This window comes from Pygoscelis adeliae, unplaced genomic scaffold (genome assembly GCF_000699105.1).
Source record: "Pygoscelis adeliae isolate BGI_AS28 unplaced genomic scaffold, ASM69910v1 Scaffold444, whole genome shotgun sequence".
Lineage (NCBI taxonomy): Eukaryota > Metazoa > Chordata > Aves > Sphenisciformes > Spheniscidae > Pygoscelis > Pygoscelis adeliae.
In genome coordinates this window covers 196,968-214,549 of record NW_008824677.1, presented here as the reverse complement: position 1 = coordinate 214,549, position 17,582 = coordinate 196,968, and the positions used below count along the sequence as shown (strand labels likewise).

The following is a 17,582-nucleotide window of genomic DNA, read 5'->3' as shown; positions in this document are numbered from 1 at the left end:
GATCTTTCTGGATGAACAGCCCAGGGGACCAATTTTGTTTTCTCTTGACTCCTCTCATTAGCTATGACACTTGGGTTCATGCCAATGAAATAGATGCTGAAATTGAGGATCCTCCAATTCCTGAAAAGCCATGGAAGGTAAGTCTCTCTTAAACACTTTTCCAAAGTTACTGTTTGGTATAGCTCATGCTCAGGTGCTACTAGATCATAGAATCATACAATCATTTAGGTTGAAAAAGACCTTTAAGATCATCAAGTCCAACTGTTAACCTAGCACTGCCAAGTCCACCACTAAACCATGTCCCTAAACACCACATCTACACATCTTTTAAATACTTCCAGGGATGGTGACTCAACCCCTTCCCTGGGCAGCCTGTTCCAAGGTTTAACCACTCTTTCAGTAAAGACATTTTTCCTCACGTCCAACCTAAACCTCCCCTGGCGCAACTTGAGGCCGTTTCCTCTCGTCCTGTCGCTTGTTACTTGGGAGAAGAGACCGACCCCCCCCTCGCTACAACCTCCTGTCAGGTGGCTGTAGAGAGCGATGAGGTCTCCCCTCAGCCTCCTTTTCTCCAGGCTAAACAACCCCAGCTCCCTCAGCCGCTCCTCATCACACTTGTTCTCCAGACCCCTCACCAGCCTCGTTGCCCTTCTCTGGACACGCTCCAGCACCTCGACGTCCTTCTTGTCGTGAGGGGCCCAAAACTGAACACAGTGTTCGAGGTGCGGCCTCCCCAGTGCCGAGTACAGGGGCACGATCACTTCCCTGCTCCTGCTGGCCACACCATTTCTGATACAGGCCAGGATGCCATTGGCCTTCTTGGCCGCCTGGGCACACTGCCGGCTCATGTTCAGCCGGCTGTCGACCAGCACCCCCAGGTCCTTTTCCGCCAGGCAGCTTTCCAGCCCCTCTTCCCCCAGCCTGTAGCGCTGCATGGGGTTGCTGTGGCCGAAGTGCAGGACCCGGCACTTGGCCTTGTTGAATCTCATACAGTTGGCCTGGGCCCATCGATCCAGCCTGTCCAGATCCCCCTGTAGAGCCTTCCTACCCTCAAGGAAATCAACATTCCTGCCCAACTTGGTGTCATCTGCAGATAGATGTTTTAACATGCTGCTGAGTAACAATAACTGTATTTCCGTATATATGGAAAAGCAGGGTGATATTTCTAGAGCTGTAATGAAAATGTCTAAAAGATTTCTTTGGTCTGGAGAGGAATGCTGTTGAAAAAATATTTTATGAGTGAAAAGGACACACTTACGCATCCCTGATAGTGCCAAAATTACCATGTTTATTTTGGCCTGACTTGAGGTGTTTTCTGTTAAAGGCAAGTCCTTCCCTTACTGCTGAAGTGCAGCCATCTCGAGGATGAAACCTGAGAACTCATTAGAAGGCATAATGGCATTATACAATGTTTAAGGAGAGGAAGTGGGGAAAATACCATATCTTCATGATGTTTTTGGAAGAATATTGTTAGAGACAAGAACTATCAGGTTAAAAACCTGAGATGACCACACATGTATTACAGGGCTTAAAATGTATTTTGTGTGCAGAAAGTTCATCTTTTTCTATGATATAGAAATGGCCAGAAATATTAGGCGCTAGACAATATGGAAATTAAGAAGCTTCTTCAGGAGAACAAACCTGAATTTTTGAAGCCTGTGGTGCAATTGAAATCTTGTCTGTTCTCTTTGAGTTATTGGAATGACAACGTTATTTCCAGCAGATTCAACTATTGGGATCAAAATAGAGCTGTGGTCTCGTTGAAAGATTGTGTGTGGCCATGGACTCCCTCATCCCCTGCTTTCACGCTGCTACAGAAGCTCTTGAGTTCGTTTGTCTTAGCTCAGTACCACTGTAGATACTTCTGTATGCTCTTAGTACAGGGCACAGTTTAAGTTTCTTGATTTTACTAAAATCCTTGGCATTGCTAATGAATTATAGTGTATGAATGCAACTGTCCCTAGAGTTAGAGCCAACATGAAAGTGAATGAGAAAACCAGTAGTTTCAAGAATCCCTGAGCGTCATATCTCACCTTTCTTTATGGAAAGGTTCAACTTAATGGGAACTCTGCTCTTAACTGATGTCGTCATGATGCAAAAAGGCAGTGCTTCTCAATCTGTTGAACATGTGAGCACTCCAGCCAATGTCAGCAGCCTTATTTAGGTTCTCTACATAATTAGTTTTCTTTCTACAGAAATGATTTGCCTTTCTGGTTTAGCTCATTGCAAGTGAACAATACAGAACAGTTATAATCAAACAGTAGTAAATACTACTTTATTGTCCTTTTACTGGACTCACTCTTTTATACATAACATGCAATGTTGTTCTGTATGTATGCTGTTGATCTGAACAGCAGAGTTAGAGCAGCTGAGGTCAGAAAATAACTTGGTGTCTGTTCAAACACTACTTATTCCAAGTAGTTACCTGTAAATAACTGGAACACATGCTTTTTGTGTATAAATCATACTAAAGCTCAAGAACTTATTTTCAGCTTTGTAAACTAGAACTTTATTTGAAGATGGATATTTTAAGTCAAGATAGTCAATCTTTCCAAGATACGGCCAACTCCTCTTAATTGTTTTGGTCTTTTGTGGCACGTCTGCTAAGGTGATCTGTATATTTAGAAGATTTTGATGGTAATTTTCAGCATCCAAAGTATGGTCTTAATACAGAGCCATTGTCCCAGCTGTGAGAACTGACCTCACGCTTCAGAAGGCTTAAAAATGACTGAGGAACAGACATGGCATTCAGTAGACTTATGGGCATGTTCATCCTTTATTGTATTGCCTCATGAAACTGTCATCTACTGCGTGTAAAACCATTACGAGACATCTGGATGTTCAGAGCCTGATAACAAAGCTACAAGTATTTTCTTCATCCTATGAGGTCTGTCATGGAGTTACTTTTTTCAAAAAATATCAGCATGCTGATATGTCGTCCTGTTCTTTAGGTTCATGCCAAGTGGATTTTGGACACAGATATATTCAATGAATGGATGAATGAAGAGGATTATGAGGTAGATGAGAACAGGAAATCAGTGAGTTTTCGACAGAGAATCTCCATGAAAAATGAAGAGGTAGGTGGTTCTCTGCTTAATGGGTGACCTGTTGATACATGAATATTCTTTATCTCTGCATAAGTCAAATTTTTGGCACTCAAAGTTGCTAAAATTAAGCTAGTTGAACAGTTTGAGGTGCCTATGATAACACAGTCTAGTTTAACTTTCTTCTGACATATGTCCTTTATCCAGAAGTGTGTGTGCTTTGATTTTTATTTTTTCCCCCCTTCCTGAGGATGGTAAGAGACAGGACCCACTCTGTTAAGGAGAGGAAGTGAAGCCAGGGGTGTGTTAAACAGCATCAGTTAATATTTGATTTCCGAATTCTTTGTACTTGTTGAAACTGATTTTTGTATCCCTCCCAATGCTGGAAGTTAGTTAGGACTCTGAAAACGCGTTCATTTAACCTTGAGATCAGGCTACTCACTAGGAAATCTCTCCTGATGGATAGAGTATATTGAACAAGTCACACATTAGCATTTGAATCTTGCTCTGTTTTAAGAGCCCAGTTCTTAAGTACATAGCCATTGCAGCATCTGGGGGATGGCTGTAGAAAATTTAGGGGTTTTCTCGTTGACAAATGGAAGTATTCTGGAGCTGAATGTGGTGCATGTTGTGATATTATTGCTTTTAGCTTCTCTGTTGTAGGATGTGTTCAGAAAGCGTGTAGCCTACAGCGTTTCAATAACTGTAGTATTTGGGATGAGCTAACTACTTCACTTTATCTATCAGCCTGTACGTAGTCCGGAGAGGAGAGACAGGAAAGCAGCAGCAAGTACAAGGAAGAGAAAGCATTCTCCTTCTCCACCCCCGACTCCTGTGGAGTCGAGAAAAAAGACAGGGAAGAAAGGGTGAGTGTCGAAGTCCTGGAATTTGAGGTGAATTTTCTTGAAGAAATGCTTATGGGGAGATCTCTGTCACCCTTCACTTGTCTCACCTTAGATTACAGTAGAATAATTATTTCTACAATAGACTTGGGTGATTTTGCTTGTGCAGTATATCTAATTTCTTTACTACTCTGTAGAAATGTGTTGCCTTCAGGTGGAGGAGAATCTGGTGCAAGTTGTCGTGTTATCTGTGTCAGTGACAGGGTTCAGTGATGCATCAAGAGTAGAACTTACCAAATGAAAAGCTACTCAGCTGCTTCTAAAATAACTCAGACTAGTTCTGTTAGTGCGGTCATGTAGTACATGTACACTTTTTGAAGTATAACCCCATAAATTACTGCACTTAATTGAGGAGTTTTTTAATCTACATAGCCAGGTATTTTAAAGTCCACTTCTCAAATGCAACTTTAACAGCATAGCATTTGTGGCCTACAGATTAGGGTTTTTTCCAATGCTAGTTTGACCTCTTAAAAAAAAAAAAAGGGCCAATATTATATCCAAATAAAACCTTAATCTATGGGGGTTTGTGTGGATATGGAGGGGAGCACTTTTGAACTAAAAATTCAGGTCTTGTTTAATAGACCTGTTGGGCTCTAATAAGACAAAACTGGAAATTTATCATCTGAGGTGAGAAAGAATTAGCTGATAATCTGAATTACTTTTTTGTTTCATATGAAAGCCTGAGTTAGATCCTGTAAGGAGAGGTGTGGGTGATTCTGCCTTTGTTCCCAAAATGGCTTCCTCGGTACACAGAATCGATCATACAAGCCAGCCTTTTTCCTGAAATAAGGCAGCATGCCTTGAAATGGTCTGTTGCCTCTTCTGTTCTGTGCAGCAGACACCCTTATTGCAACTTGAAAAAGGACAAACGTGATTCACTGCTCCCTTGAATCTCACTAGTAGCAAGTGCTGCCAACATGCTAGAGACAGTTTTGGGTTGGAATCAAGATTTATATACAGTGGTGGTCTCCAGTCTTGAAACAGTGGAAAAGACTTTTTTTTTTTGAAGCTTACTTCGTTTTAGTAATAAACAGAATATTTTTCATTAACTCCACCCGCACCACTTCCTACAGCATTCATGTTTTAACCCAGTCCTTTAACCCTGATATCTGAAGAATAATGTCAAGATCAGAACATCTGACAGTTGCAGCTGGCAGAGAATTTGTGTATGATCTGTTTTAGACAAGCAGCCTTATATGGGAAAAGGAGAGGGCAGAAAGAAGAAGATGAGCAAGAAGATCTTACAAAGGATATGGAGGATCCCACACCAGTACCTAATATAGAAGAAGTGGTACTTCCCAAAAATGGTAAAATGCATACACTGGATTCTCTGAATGTTAAAACAATTGCTTAAACTGCACTGAAAAATACATGTGTATTTTGTCAAGTCTTTGAAATACTTTGTGGCCATGGGGCTAGGTGATCTGTGCCCATCTAAATTTACCTAGTCAGGGATTTGAATGTGACAGCTGAGAAGGGCAGCAGATTCACCTTCTTGTGGCTTTTTGAAATAACATTTACAAAAATCCACTTAAAAGTTTAGTTTCACCTATTTTAGGATTGCTCTCACCCATTATACAGAGTTCATGTTTTGGGGGATGGAGTTTTCTGGAGGAAAATAATTGTACGCCAAGTACCCAAGATAAGCACATTAAGTGAGCGGAAACTCTAGCAACATGCCAAATGCATTCAGTTCTTAATCCTTTTCAGAAAAGTGTTGATCTATGCAATACCTGTTAAGTAAAGATAAGTCAGAAAAATAATTTCTTCTATCAGCTATTTTGGGTGTCACACCATTTGGTTTTTACCTGGTTTGAACGTCTGTGTAAGAATTGTTACGTGTGGTGCAGGTGGAAGAAGTGCAGTACTTAGTCCGCTGGCTGCATGAATAGAAGCTGCTTTGTGTTCAGATGTGAAATTACAGAGAAATCAAACAAATGGTCTGTTGTACTCAAACGGCACAGATGAACTCTTTTGAACTGCAAAGACATGACCAACAAAACTGTTGATTGATAAGATAGCAAAGCATGCTAAACTTTGATTATTGTGTCTTGTCTGATGGTTACTCATCAGAGTTTCAATCTTGCTTATTTTTGTAGTGAACCCAAAGAAAGACAGTGAAAACACGCCAGTGAAAGGAGGAACAGTAGCAGACCTCGGTAAAACAAACACACAACACCCTCCAGCAACCCTCCCCTAAGTTTTATAGTAAGGTCTTGCTTGCAGGCCAACAAAGTAAATATTTTTAAATCTCTCAATTTTAAAAGGAATCTCTAATTCTACTCTTTTATTGAATTAATTCAGTTTTCATATGCATTTGAGTTGAAACGTATTGACTCTCTTTCACTTGCAAGGCTGTTCCCTTGTAGGAATCTTTTTTTTTTTTTAATATGACATATAAGCTCTTTCCTGGCAGAGTTTTTCTTTTCCACTTGGGAATCAAGGTGAATCACAGGTTCCCTGAGCTTTGCTAAGCCTTTGGCATGACAGAGAGAAACTAGTGTCCCGTATCCTATTATACAAGGCTACATCTAGGGCACTGGGAAAGGCGGTAATTAGGTATGGATTCCTAAGTGTGGAAAAATTCTAATTATCCTTCCTCTGTATTCTTATCTGTTCCCTTGTCTGCGATAGTTGAGTGCCTGCATAAAGATGAGATTGCCTTAATGATGTGTGGTCCACTTTGCTTTCCTCCTCATTTCCCTTCCAAAACAAATGAAATATTCTTTCCAGTTAAGCAATGGCATTGCTAGAAAGGCTTATGAGCAATCAGATGCTTTTTATTAGTGTAATTTTCAATGTTTTACCTTTCAGATGAACAGGATGAGGAGACAGTGGCGACTGGAGGAAAGGTAACAGCAGCCGTTTCTTACTAAGTTTGGTGGAAACTGAGATCATAGAATCATAGAACGGTTTGGGTGGGAAGGGACCTCTAAAGGCCATCTAGTCCAACCCCCCTGCCGTGGGCAGGGACATCTTCAACCAGATCAGGCTGCTCAGAGCCCCGTCCAACCTGACCTGGAATGTGTCCAGGGATGGGGCATCCACCACCTCTCTGGGCAACCTGTGCCAGTGCTTCACCACCCTCAGCATAAAAAACTTCTTCCTTATATTTAGTCTGAATCTCCCCTCTTTTAATTCAAAACCATTACCCCTTGTCCTATCAAGATCTTAATCTCCATCTTTAGTAACTTAGCCTGTAATGTTTTTCAATTCATGTATAAGATTAAATTAGTCACTGATAGGAATGTTGCTTTGCTATTATAAAAATTCTACAAACGCTGTGAGATTATTTTGTATTTTTAAATCTACTATATTAAAAACGAGAATGAGGAGACAGATGCAAAGTATTTTCAAAGAAGCATTTTTCAGATGCAAGATTTTTCAAAGATTATGCTTTTTCTTTAGGTTTCAGGACTAAATCTAAACCCCAGATAGGCTTCCTGATCATTTTAAGAGTTGTCAGGGTAGTTTCTGTATTTAATTGCTTTGTTGGTGTGCCAGGCGCTATTTTTAACAGCTTGCCTAGTGTAAGATGTCTGCCTGATCATGCAGGTAAGAAAAGGTCACATCTATGTTAGGTTCATACAGTTGCACTCCTGCATAGACACAGACATTTGGATTGGTTATACACATAATTAAGAAAATCTGGCTTTCTCTCCATACGGACATATTTCTAGTTTTACCATATTTCAGTACATACATCCAGTTTCTGTATGTGTTTTCAGAAGTGCTCAAAAATCCTTTCTCATGTTTTAAAATAGGGGAAGAAGACAACTATAGGTATGCAAACCGCTGACTAGCTAGTAAGCAACCTTTTCTTTAGGTTTTAGGTGCAGGTATCACACCAAGGAGCGGTGGGTGTAAGTATCTAGATACAGACACATGAACAGAAATTTCCAAAATACGATTCTTAGGCAACCGCTGTTTTCCAAGTTAGGGAAACCAGCCCGGAAGGAACGTGACAGCAGGCCTTTCCAGTATGGGAAATGCTCTTTTTTTTCAGCGTAACTTCTCCATCTCTGGGTGTAGAATGACCTGGAACTGTGGGACTCATGCAGCAGCCTTAGTATTTGTTCTGTGTTTAGATTGGAAGAGGTTTGCTTTTATGTCCTGTGCTAAACAGTGGGTTTTGGGGATGTGGTCTGTTCCTCTCTTTAGGGAATGCATTTTGAGAGGAGAAGGGTATTAGAAGTTGAGGGGTTGATGAGAGGAAGGACATCTTTTCTGAATAGCTATTGTCAGATCACTAAATACATTTAGAATGATGCCTTGTCTTTAGGGGAATTTAGTCCCCAAAAAGGCATGTCATTGATACCAATGACTCTTTAATATCTTGCTTGAGGGACTCGATTATTTTTAACAGTCTGTTTCTCTGAAAGCTGTCTGGATGAGTAATTCGGGTAAAGAAAACCATTTAATGTTGAGTTACCTATGGGCTCTTCAAATAGCACCTGAGGGTTTCTCAGGCTCACATCATGCCTTGACCTTCCTCTTATACTGCCTCCATGCCCTTCTGTATCTTTTTGGATCAGGAAGCGAGCATGTGCTGGAACTCAAGTTGCAGAATACCTGGTGTTCACAGGAGACTTCTGTTGTGAAGCAGCGAAAGTGACCAAAGACTTGTCCCTCTTCCTGCAAATCTTAAAATCTTGCTCACTGATGTCTTCACAGCCCTGTGTGAGCAAACTCATGGGTCTGTTCACCCTCTGAGTGGAAGCAGATACAGGGACACGCAGAGTTCCAAGTTGAACTTAGTATCTCTTCTTCACGAGAGAGAAATATCCAAGACCAGCTTTAAGATTGGTCAAAGTGAGTTTATCCAAACAGGAATTTAGGGTCATGAGATGCAGTTTTGCAGACATGAAATTATTGCTGCTGACAAGTGTCTTCCAGTGAAACTAGAAGTAATGAATCTGATTTCCTGTAATACTCTTCTGAGGAGTGAGAAGGTTAATGGAGGAAGCGGCAAAAAATACAACCCATCTCAGACAGTATTAAAAATTGGTGCGGTGTCAGTAACTGGAGATGGCAGCAAGAGCTAGGCTGACAGCTTACAAAGTACTCTAGATTTGTGCTGTATTCATTACACGTGGTTGCAGTATACTGCAGAATTGGAATGCAGTGTTTTCTCCCATAGTTAGAGCATGCTTAATTTTATAAACAGGACACGAAGTGTGATTTAACTGTACTGCCAAGTATGTCCTTGAGATTTGAGAGTTGGCTCTGTAAAAACTTTGTAAGATGGCCTTATGCTTTCTTTAATACTTTTATGAACACAGATTACACTTTCTCTGATCCCTGGGATTTTCCCCACTGACCAGAGATTGCGTCAGGAAAAGTTTATTCTGCACAGGATTGGAAAGCACTTGTTTTGGACTAACTTTGTGCTGGCTGAGAGTTGTTAGGTATGTCTCTTGCAACCTACTAACCGTTGTATTCCCGCCATGATACAGGAAGATGAAGATCCTAACAAAGGCGATCAGAGTCGGTCAATTGATCCAGGTGAAGATAATGTCACAGAACAAACCAACCACATCATTATTCCAAGCTATGCATCTTGGTTTGACTACAACTGGTAAGAAAATAATTTGGAGCTGGGGGAAGACTTAGAGTTTTGGCGGTTGTTTCTCATAAATCAAGCTGAGATCTGAAAGAAATTACTTTTGTTTAGGTCTAGTTCCCATGTATGGGTACATCTTTTCCATTTAAAAAATCTTTCTGAGCTGACTTCTGGCAGTTTTCAGGGACTGGGAATGAGAAGAGAATTTCGAACAGCATAGATCTTCAGTCTACCTTCTCAGCATTTTTTGCTTTACATTGATTTTTATTTTCTTTTTCCCCGCCATGGGAAAATAATTCCTTTCTCTTCCCTACTTCTCTAGTCCTTGTATGATCTTTCTATGTCTGTATCTAGTTCTGAAAGCTGGTGGCTTTTTATTTTGCTGTGGATATTGACTTTGAGGATAAGTCACTGATTATACAGGGAGGACATTTGTTTCATTTTGGAATCCTCCTTGGAGTCAGAGGTTTCTGGTGCGCTATGACCATATTACTCGCTATAGTAACCCTAATGTTCTCTGTATACTCAAACTTCTGTGGTGTGGGAAGAGAAGCAAGTGATTGGGAATGAAAGTCCCTCTACAAGTTAAACTCTCATGTAGTACTTCTTTTTAAATAAAAACTGCTTTGGAAACAGAATAAGGCATAGTCAGTTGTCTGGAAGGGCTGTCATTTGAGTGTGCGTTTTGTCTTAGCTCTAGGAGTTGAGACATTGTTTAGGCTGGAATCTAAAAAGATGTCACTTTGCTATTAGGATTCATGTGCAACTTTCAAAAGTGCATAACTTTTTATAGTAGTGAATTAAGATGGGATCTGAACTGTGAGTGTAAGGGTTGGTTCAATTTCCAGCTCTGGCAAACTTTGTTACCTTGAGCCAGTTGCTTAGCCTATGTCTGTGCTAGTGGCTTGAGTTGACCTAAATCTCCATAAATAGAACCATCCATTTTCTCAGTCCCCTTGCTCTCCCACTTTGAGATGATCCTGGAAGCAGAAAAGCCAAGGATCACATAGTCAATTTATAGGTGCTCCAGTTGCTTTGTGAGCGGAAAAGCTCGAGGTGTAGTTCTGTTACGCACACAGAATGAAACGCTCCACTGATGCACTTCGTAAAGGGATAAAGAACTGTGGATCTGCTGTAGATCAGGAAAGGCAACTTTGCGTAGCTCGAGCTAATTGAGATTTACTTTAAGCCAAGGTAGGCACATCTCTAGTCTCTGTGCTTCAATTCCTTGTTTGTAAGGTGAAGGTAGAATACTACTTCCCTACTGAGAAAATTACGACAATGACATTTTGTCATGAGATCACTCTGACTCTCTTGTACAAGTGCCTTTTGGGCATGACTGGTGGTAATGCTTGGTTAAAAATTCTTGATCGGTGCATTTGTAGTAGCAGCAGTAGTTCTAATGGCGTTCCTGAGAGCTAAACCTGCCTGTGAAACACAGCTAAAAGACTAATGCGGTATTTCTGAAGAAAGAGAGTAAACCTCTCGTTGCATGAGGTGTACTTGTTCTGACCTTGTAAAAGGCAAACTTAAAGCATCTCTGACAGGAACAGTGGACGTCCACAAGGTAGCAGGATGATGTGAAAAGAAGCTTTGATTTTGGATTCTAGTGCTCCAGAAACTGTGTTAAGCTGATTTGGATTTAAGGCTGAAACAACAGCACAGCTGAGAGACTGACATTTTTCTGTCTCTGAGCACTTCTTTTCCACTCAGAGATAGGTTTTTGTAGTTCTGGAGAACTAGAGAGCACGTATGTAGCACGGTCCCAGCTCAGACTGCAAGTGTTACTGCTGTTGTTGTGCCAGCAAGGTGCTTCTTGGCTTATGTAAAAACATAAGCAAATGACTGTCTGCAGCCCTCCCAAATTACAAATATTTAAGGTGTCCGGTCACAACTAATTTAAAGCAAGCTGAAGAATAATTCCAATCTACTTCTCTCAAAATGTTTTATAAACTGCTGTTTTAGAATAGTCATTGCTAAAATTAATTTTCTAGTAAAAAAATAAATTTTATTTAGTGCTCAATTCAGTAATCTCTTATGCTTTGGGCAACTTCATTGCAAGAACTAGATAATTTGTTTTTTTACTAAAATCTGAACAGTTTATTGGTTAATCTTCATCTTCAAGTTAGAGTATTTTCCTATGAATGACAAGTTGAGTAAGCAGTATCAGTGTAAAAGGACAATTACATGATAGGTTAAAAGGTGAACATTTAGGAGGAAGGAAGATTTGTAAAGGATATATTTTTCTGTGTTTCCTTTAAAAGTAACAATTCTTGAAGGACCGCTGTAGTTCTCCAGATTTTAACCTGCATAAAATATGTGCCATTCTCCGAGTTTCTGTCTTAAATTACTCTAACAAGCCCTGCACTTCTGACACTTTTTTGGAAAATGGAAATTTTTTTAATCTTGAAGGTATTTTCTCACTTAGTAATAGGTGGGTTAAATCTTAGGTCCCTCAAAGAACTTGCGTATTAAGATCTTAAAGAAAAAAAATGAGTTGACTAATCGAGTTCCATATACTCTGGCTGTTTACTTGCATTGTAATTTTGCTTTGCAGTGAAAACCCTCTTATATATCATATTACAGGCCATGGATAACACAAAATTATCTTGTTCATTTGTTGCTGGTAGAACTCCACAGGTGCAATCACCTTGCAGTTAAAACATTTCAGGACCAAATTTCCTTATTTATGTTAAAATAAATCGTATCACTTCCTCCAATCCTTTATTTAGGGAATATGAGAATAAATATGAGAATGTGATTTCATAAGTTTCCGCAGTGCTATTTACATTGTCAGGCTGGTAGTGCATGCAGAATGGAAGATTCTGCTAAAAGAACATTTAAACTTAAATGGTACGTTACCTGGAACAGCTATGGAAGGAGAAAAGTATTAATGTATCTGCCAAATAACTAAAGCTGAATTTGCTGTGACCTTTACCTTAGTTTATTTTATATATTGCATAGTACCTCATGTGTCACTAGTTCTGCTCTTCCATATGTGGTCAGTTTTTTGCTCCATATTTCTTCCTTGGAGTGCAAAGGGGAAGAATTATTTTTAAGGCAGTATTTAGTTGCTCCAAATATCTATACTTTGGATTTTATTGTCCCAGATGACCAGGGAGGTACTAACTACCTTCTTGAAGCCAGTCAGTCTCCTACCTGACTTGTGAGCACTAGTAATTACTGTAGATCCAACTTTTGAGTTGGACTCAAAGCACTTACTTGCACTCCCATCTTCGAAGTTCATACGGTAAAGGCTTGGTTTCTTTGAGGTATCGGTACTTTGCTGAATGTTCGCACCAGCTGGGCTGGAGAAGATGCTCCGTCAGAATGCAGAACTCGTGAAGGTACAGTTGACAACAGGCTGCTGCTCGGTACTTTTCCTTCAGCGTTTGATTAGGGCAGCATTGGGTGCTTAGTTTTGCTTCAATCAATGACTGAATTCTGTGACGCTTTTTCAATGCAGCTTTGCTTATTTGATGAAATAAGCAAATTTCAAAGGGTCATGCAAGAATACTAGGGTTTCTAAAAAAGAAAAAAAAACAAACAAAAAAACCCCCTTGCTATAAACGTACTCCCTCAAAGTAGTCATTTGAAGGTTTGCAGATTACTCCAAGATTATTTAGTATTTGGCATCTGAATTGTGTATTTTTGTTACAGTATTCATGTGATTGAACGTCGTGCTCTTCCTGAATTCTTCAATGGAAAAAACAAGTCCAAGACTCCAGAAATGTAAGTAAAACATGTGAATATAGGCCTGTAAGGGTTCAGCAAGATAAAGGAGCTTTCGGTTTCATGAATCCTGTGGTCCCTTCAGCTGTGCATGTGTTAAGCAGATACTGTCTGTAGGGGCATGAAAGAAAGAAGGAGCACCTGTACAACCACTTCTTGTAGCTTGATAATGTCTGTGCATTATTGTAGAGCTAAAACTTTAAATATGAAAGTAATAGCGGTTATCCAGGAAGAATAAAACTAGTTTCTCCCCAGTAATACTGGAACAAAGTCTTCAACTTTTTTATGTGGTACAAGACACGATCATCTTCCAAAGACATCTGAAAAAATTCATGATACTGTAGAAACTTAATAGTCCTCCTTATTTTTCTCCCTCTTCTCATGCTGTGCTGTATTTTTGAGACTCGAGAGTTTTGTGTGTAAGCACTGATCATCGAGTTTGTTGTAGGATGCTGTGTCAGACTGTGGAATGGATTTTGCACAGTTATCTCTGTTGATTTCATGGTTCCCTGAGCAGCTGATGGGTAATTCTGAAAGTGCAAGTGAGGGTTGAAAAATGGATCTTCACAGGCCTGAGATGTAACTGTGTTTTCAAATATTAGGTAGTCCGATTTAAATCGGAGAGCTGGAGTTGTGCATTGCAAGACGAAAAATATTTTTTCTTATATAGCTGTTCCAAACCCTCTAGTGACATTTTAATTCTGGACATGCCTATTCAATCGAGGTGGAATTTTCTCAGTTGAATTTAGACCCAGTTTGTACCTAGCTCACCTCCTTGTGGGATCTGGTATCTACTGCAGAACTTCAGTGTTCTTAATTCAAAATTATACACACACAGTTGTTTAAACAGCTTAAACAGCTTTCCTGAAGCTGTTTTTTGGGGGGGGGGGGAAGCTGATTGTTGTCTTGAAGTATTGTAGGTTTTTTCATATATCAAATGATCAACTTCTGATCTAACTTAGCAGTGTAACAAGATAAGCTGCTGATTTTGCATCAAACACTTATCTTAAAAATCTACTGCAAGGCTTCTTGTGTGCATTAGCAAAAGTACATCTCCCCTTCTCTGAGAATTTTCTGTTGCAACAGTAAGCTTAGTTATTCAGAGTAATCTTGAAAGATGGTTCATTAAAGGAAGGTAGTCAACATCAGGCTTTTGAACAATGTGCTTGTTTCTATTAAATAATCCTAGAACCTGAGTTCACCAAAAAAATCATTAATTAGAACACCATTGTACACTTGTCGACTTGGACAGTGGAACTAAGCTAATTGTGATCGCTTTATCGTGATATCAAGCCTTGGACTAGTTGCAGAGCAGCTTTTGGAGATTTTAAACCTTTTTTTTTAATTAACTGCTAAATGAAGCATTTGAGGTGTCTTCTCAGTACGTTGTTTTAACATCAGCAAAGCCGTGCATTTTTCGTACAGAACAGTTCTTCAAACTAACTTTTTTCCTCAGTTCCTTTTCAGTGGAGATGATAGTGGTAATAGCATCCTGCATTGCTCTCCCAGCAGGTAAACAAGGCAGACTTCAGAGAGAGTGTTCTTGTCTGAGAATCGCCTCTTCTCAGGCATGACTGACGTTTTGTGAGGCTTCTGATCTAATCTTGCGATAGAAATTAGAAACTAAGCTTTTTCAGCCTGGAGAGGAGAAGGATTGGGAGACCTTATAGTAGTTGCGCAATACATGAGGAGGTTACTGAGAGGGTGGAGCCAGGCTCATTACTGAGGTGTGAGGAAGGAGAAAAATAGGTCAGACTGAAACACAGCAAGTTCTGTCTTTATATGAGGAAAACTTTTAACTCTGAAGAAAATGAAGCACTGGGATGGGGCCCTGGGAAGTTGGGAATGTTCTTCATTAGAGTCTTTCAGGCCTCGCTGGACAAAGCCCTAAGCAACCTGGCCAAAATTCAGTGCCGACCATGGTTTGAGTAGGAGATTGGCTTGGAGACCTCCTGAGGTCCCTGGCACCTTGAATGATTTTCAATCTATAGTCTTTACTCACAACTTCTCTACATGTCTGAGTTGCAGAGGTAACTATAGCTGCATCACAGTGATTCCAAAATGTATTTGATCCAAAATGTATTTGACACTGACTCTGCTCCATCAGTTTTACTCTTCAGCATATTTTTGTTTTGGGGTTTCTAGGACTTGGTGTCTGAGACTGCGAACAGATTGAATTGTGAGTGAATGCTTATCTTTCATATTTGCCATTGATGTGGTCATCGTGTGTAATCCCATGCTGCTTTTTTCAGTTGAGATCAAAACATCGGGTCTCCTGATACTCATCCATGAGCTGCTACTGGTTATTGCCTATGAGTGAAGCAAAAAACCTCCTCTCAATCCTGATGTTGTCCTAGAGATGTATTTTTGTTGCCATTTAGGGACTGTAGGAGTAGCATGTGGTCTTGGCTTTGTGTTTTCTCTTTAAATAAAATAGAAACATTCTTCCGAATGGAAATGTCTTGCCTCCAGCTTGGTTTTCAGGCCAAACGAAATACCGTGTTTCAAAAGCTCACACAGGTTTATTCTTTTGACAGTAGTACCTGGGGGGTGGTTTCTGTCTTAAAAGGGATTTTAACTAAATACTAGTTGACTTATCTTTCTTGCTGTTGACAAGTTTTAGCTGATGGGTCATGTTATTGTTGAAAACAGTCTCCCTTCAGGATAAACTTTAGGGATGTTTCTGTCTTAGGCTTCTCTCTTCACCTAGTAATGTGACCTTACCTAATAAGTATCAAACTAATTTCTGCAGCCAAAACCGCTTTAAAAAGGTACCTATTCTTGAGCAGGTGGCAACCCATTTCTCTCCAGAAGCATTCAAAAATGTTCCTGAGTAGTCCTCTATGGAAGAAGCTCCCTTTTTGTTCCTTGCCTACCAAACATTCAACATGGAGGAGCCCAACACCTAGTCCCATAACTTTTTCCCAGCAAGTTTCATATATAATTTGGTCAGAATGAAGGTGTGGGATTTTGGCAGGAATGTGTACTTGCAGCATCTGTCTGCTTATGTCTTGCCTGTGAAAGGCATTGGTGTTCCATCTCTGTATGATTTATATTTTTAATTACCAGCTGCTTTTGCACACTGCATATGAGGTGTCCCCGTCTTGAATTTTCGAAAAGCAGAAAACTGCTTAAAATACACTGTTGTGAACACATCTTTGCATAGGATACTCACTTGTATTTGGCAGATTGGTTTTGTTCCATCTAAAGAACAGGGCTAGCAATAATTTTATGGTAGTTTATTTTGTTCCAAACAACTTGTATTAGGAAGCATTAGTACATTCCAGAAACTTACTGAAAAAGACGGTGAAGCAATGTCTACAGTACAGGAAACAGGCTGAACCCCAAAACCTGCTTTCTTGGACTGTTGTGCACTGAAATATGGGAATCTGACGGGGGTCATTTCTGCGTTAGCTGTTCCCAGCTCAGGGAGTGGGGAGTGCTTTGCTGGCTTCTGGGTTCTTGCCCTCTGCTTTTCAAAGATCTTGTCTTCTCCATTTTGCTGTTCTTTAACCTTTTCTTACTGAACTCTTTATGCATTTAAAAAGTCCACATGTAGAAACAGTAGTGTTCCATCCAGTGTACTACTTCTGGTTTTGTGCACAGCTTTTTTCATTCCAGGCTCACAGAGGGGATTGATGAGGATTATTTAGCCTGTTTCCATGTGAAGATCAGAACCCATTAATTTTTTTTCTGCAGCTAGCGGTCTGTTGCATGAGTATTTGGTTAGTGACCAAGCTACAGCAACTATTTGTGTGATTTGCAATTTAAGCATGCTTCAGTGTACTGCTAATCCAAACACAGATAAAATCCAGAATGCAACAATCTGGAAGAGATGGGTCATATTCAGTATATAAAAATAAATTCTACTTACTGTTGCTTTTGATACTGACTTGTGGTGTGTTGGCCCTGGCTGGACACCAGGTGCCCACCAAGCTGCTCTATTGCTCTTCTCAGCTGGACAGGAGAGAGAAAATATAACGAAAGGCTCGTGGGTCGAGATAAGGACAAGGAGATCACTCACCAGTTACTGTCACGGGCAAAACAGACTTGGGGGAACTAACTTAATTTATTACCAGTCAAATCAGAGTAGGGTAACGAGAAATAAAACCAAATCTTAAACCACCTTCCCCCCACCCCTCCCTTCTTCCCGGGTTCAACTTCACTCCCGATTTTCTCTACCCTTTTCCCCACCAGTGGTGCAGGGGGACGGGGAATGGGGGTTGCGGTCAGTTCATCACACATTATCTCTGCTGCTCCTTCCTCCTCAGGGGGAGGACTCCTCACACTCTTCCCCTGCTCTAGCGTGGGGTCCCTCCCATGGGAGACAGTCCCCCCCAA

General features: G+C 40.3%; 1 protein-coding gene across 2 annotated transcripts in view; it reads left to right on the top strand.

Moving 5' to 3' along the window:
- SMARCC1 (SWI/SNF related, matrix associated, actin dependent regulator of chromatin, subfamily c, member 1) overlaps positions 1 to 17,582 on the top strand; it is an 88,430-nt gene that overhangs the window by 18,439 nt on the left and 52,409 nt on the right. For both annotated transcript variants that reach the window (XM_009323142.1, XM_009323141.1), the window contains exons 7-14: positions 62 to 137; positions 2,952 to 3,077; positions 3,792 to 3,910; positions 5,129 to 5,253; positions 6,046 to 6,105; positions 6,761 to 6,798; positions 9,403 to 9,524; positions 13,170 to 13,241. In XM_009323142.1, coding sequence (XP_009321417.1) covers positions 62 to 137; positions 2,952 to 3,077; positions 3,792 to 3,910; positions 5,129 to 5,253; positions 6,046 to 6,105; positions 6,761 to 6,798; positions 9,403 to 9,524; positions 13,170 to 13,241 — 738 coding nt within the window. The remainder of the gene's footprint in view (positions 1 to 61; positions 138 to 2,951; positions 3,078 to 3,791; positions 3,911 to 5,128; positions 5,254 to 6,045; positions 6,106 to 6,760; positions 6,799 to 9,402; positions 9,525 to 13,169; positions 13,242 to 17,582) is intronic.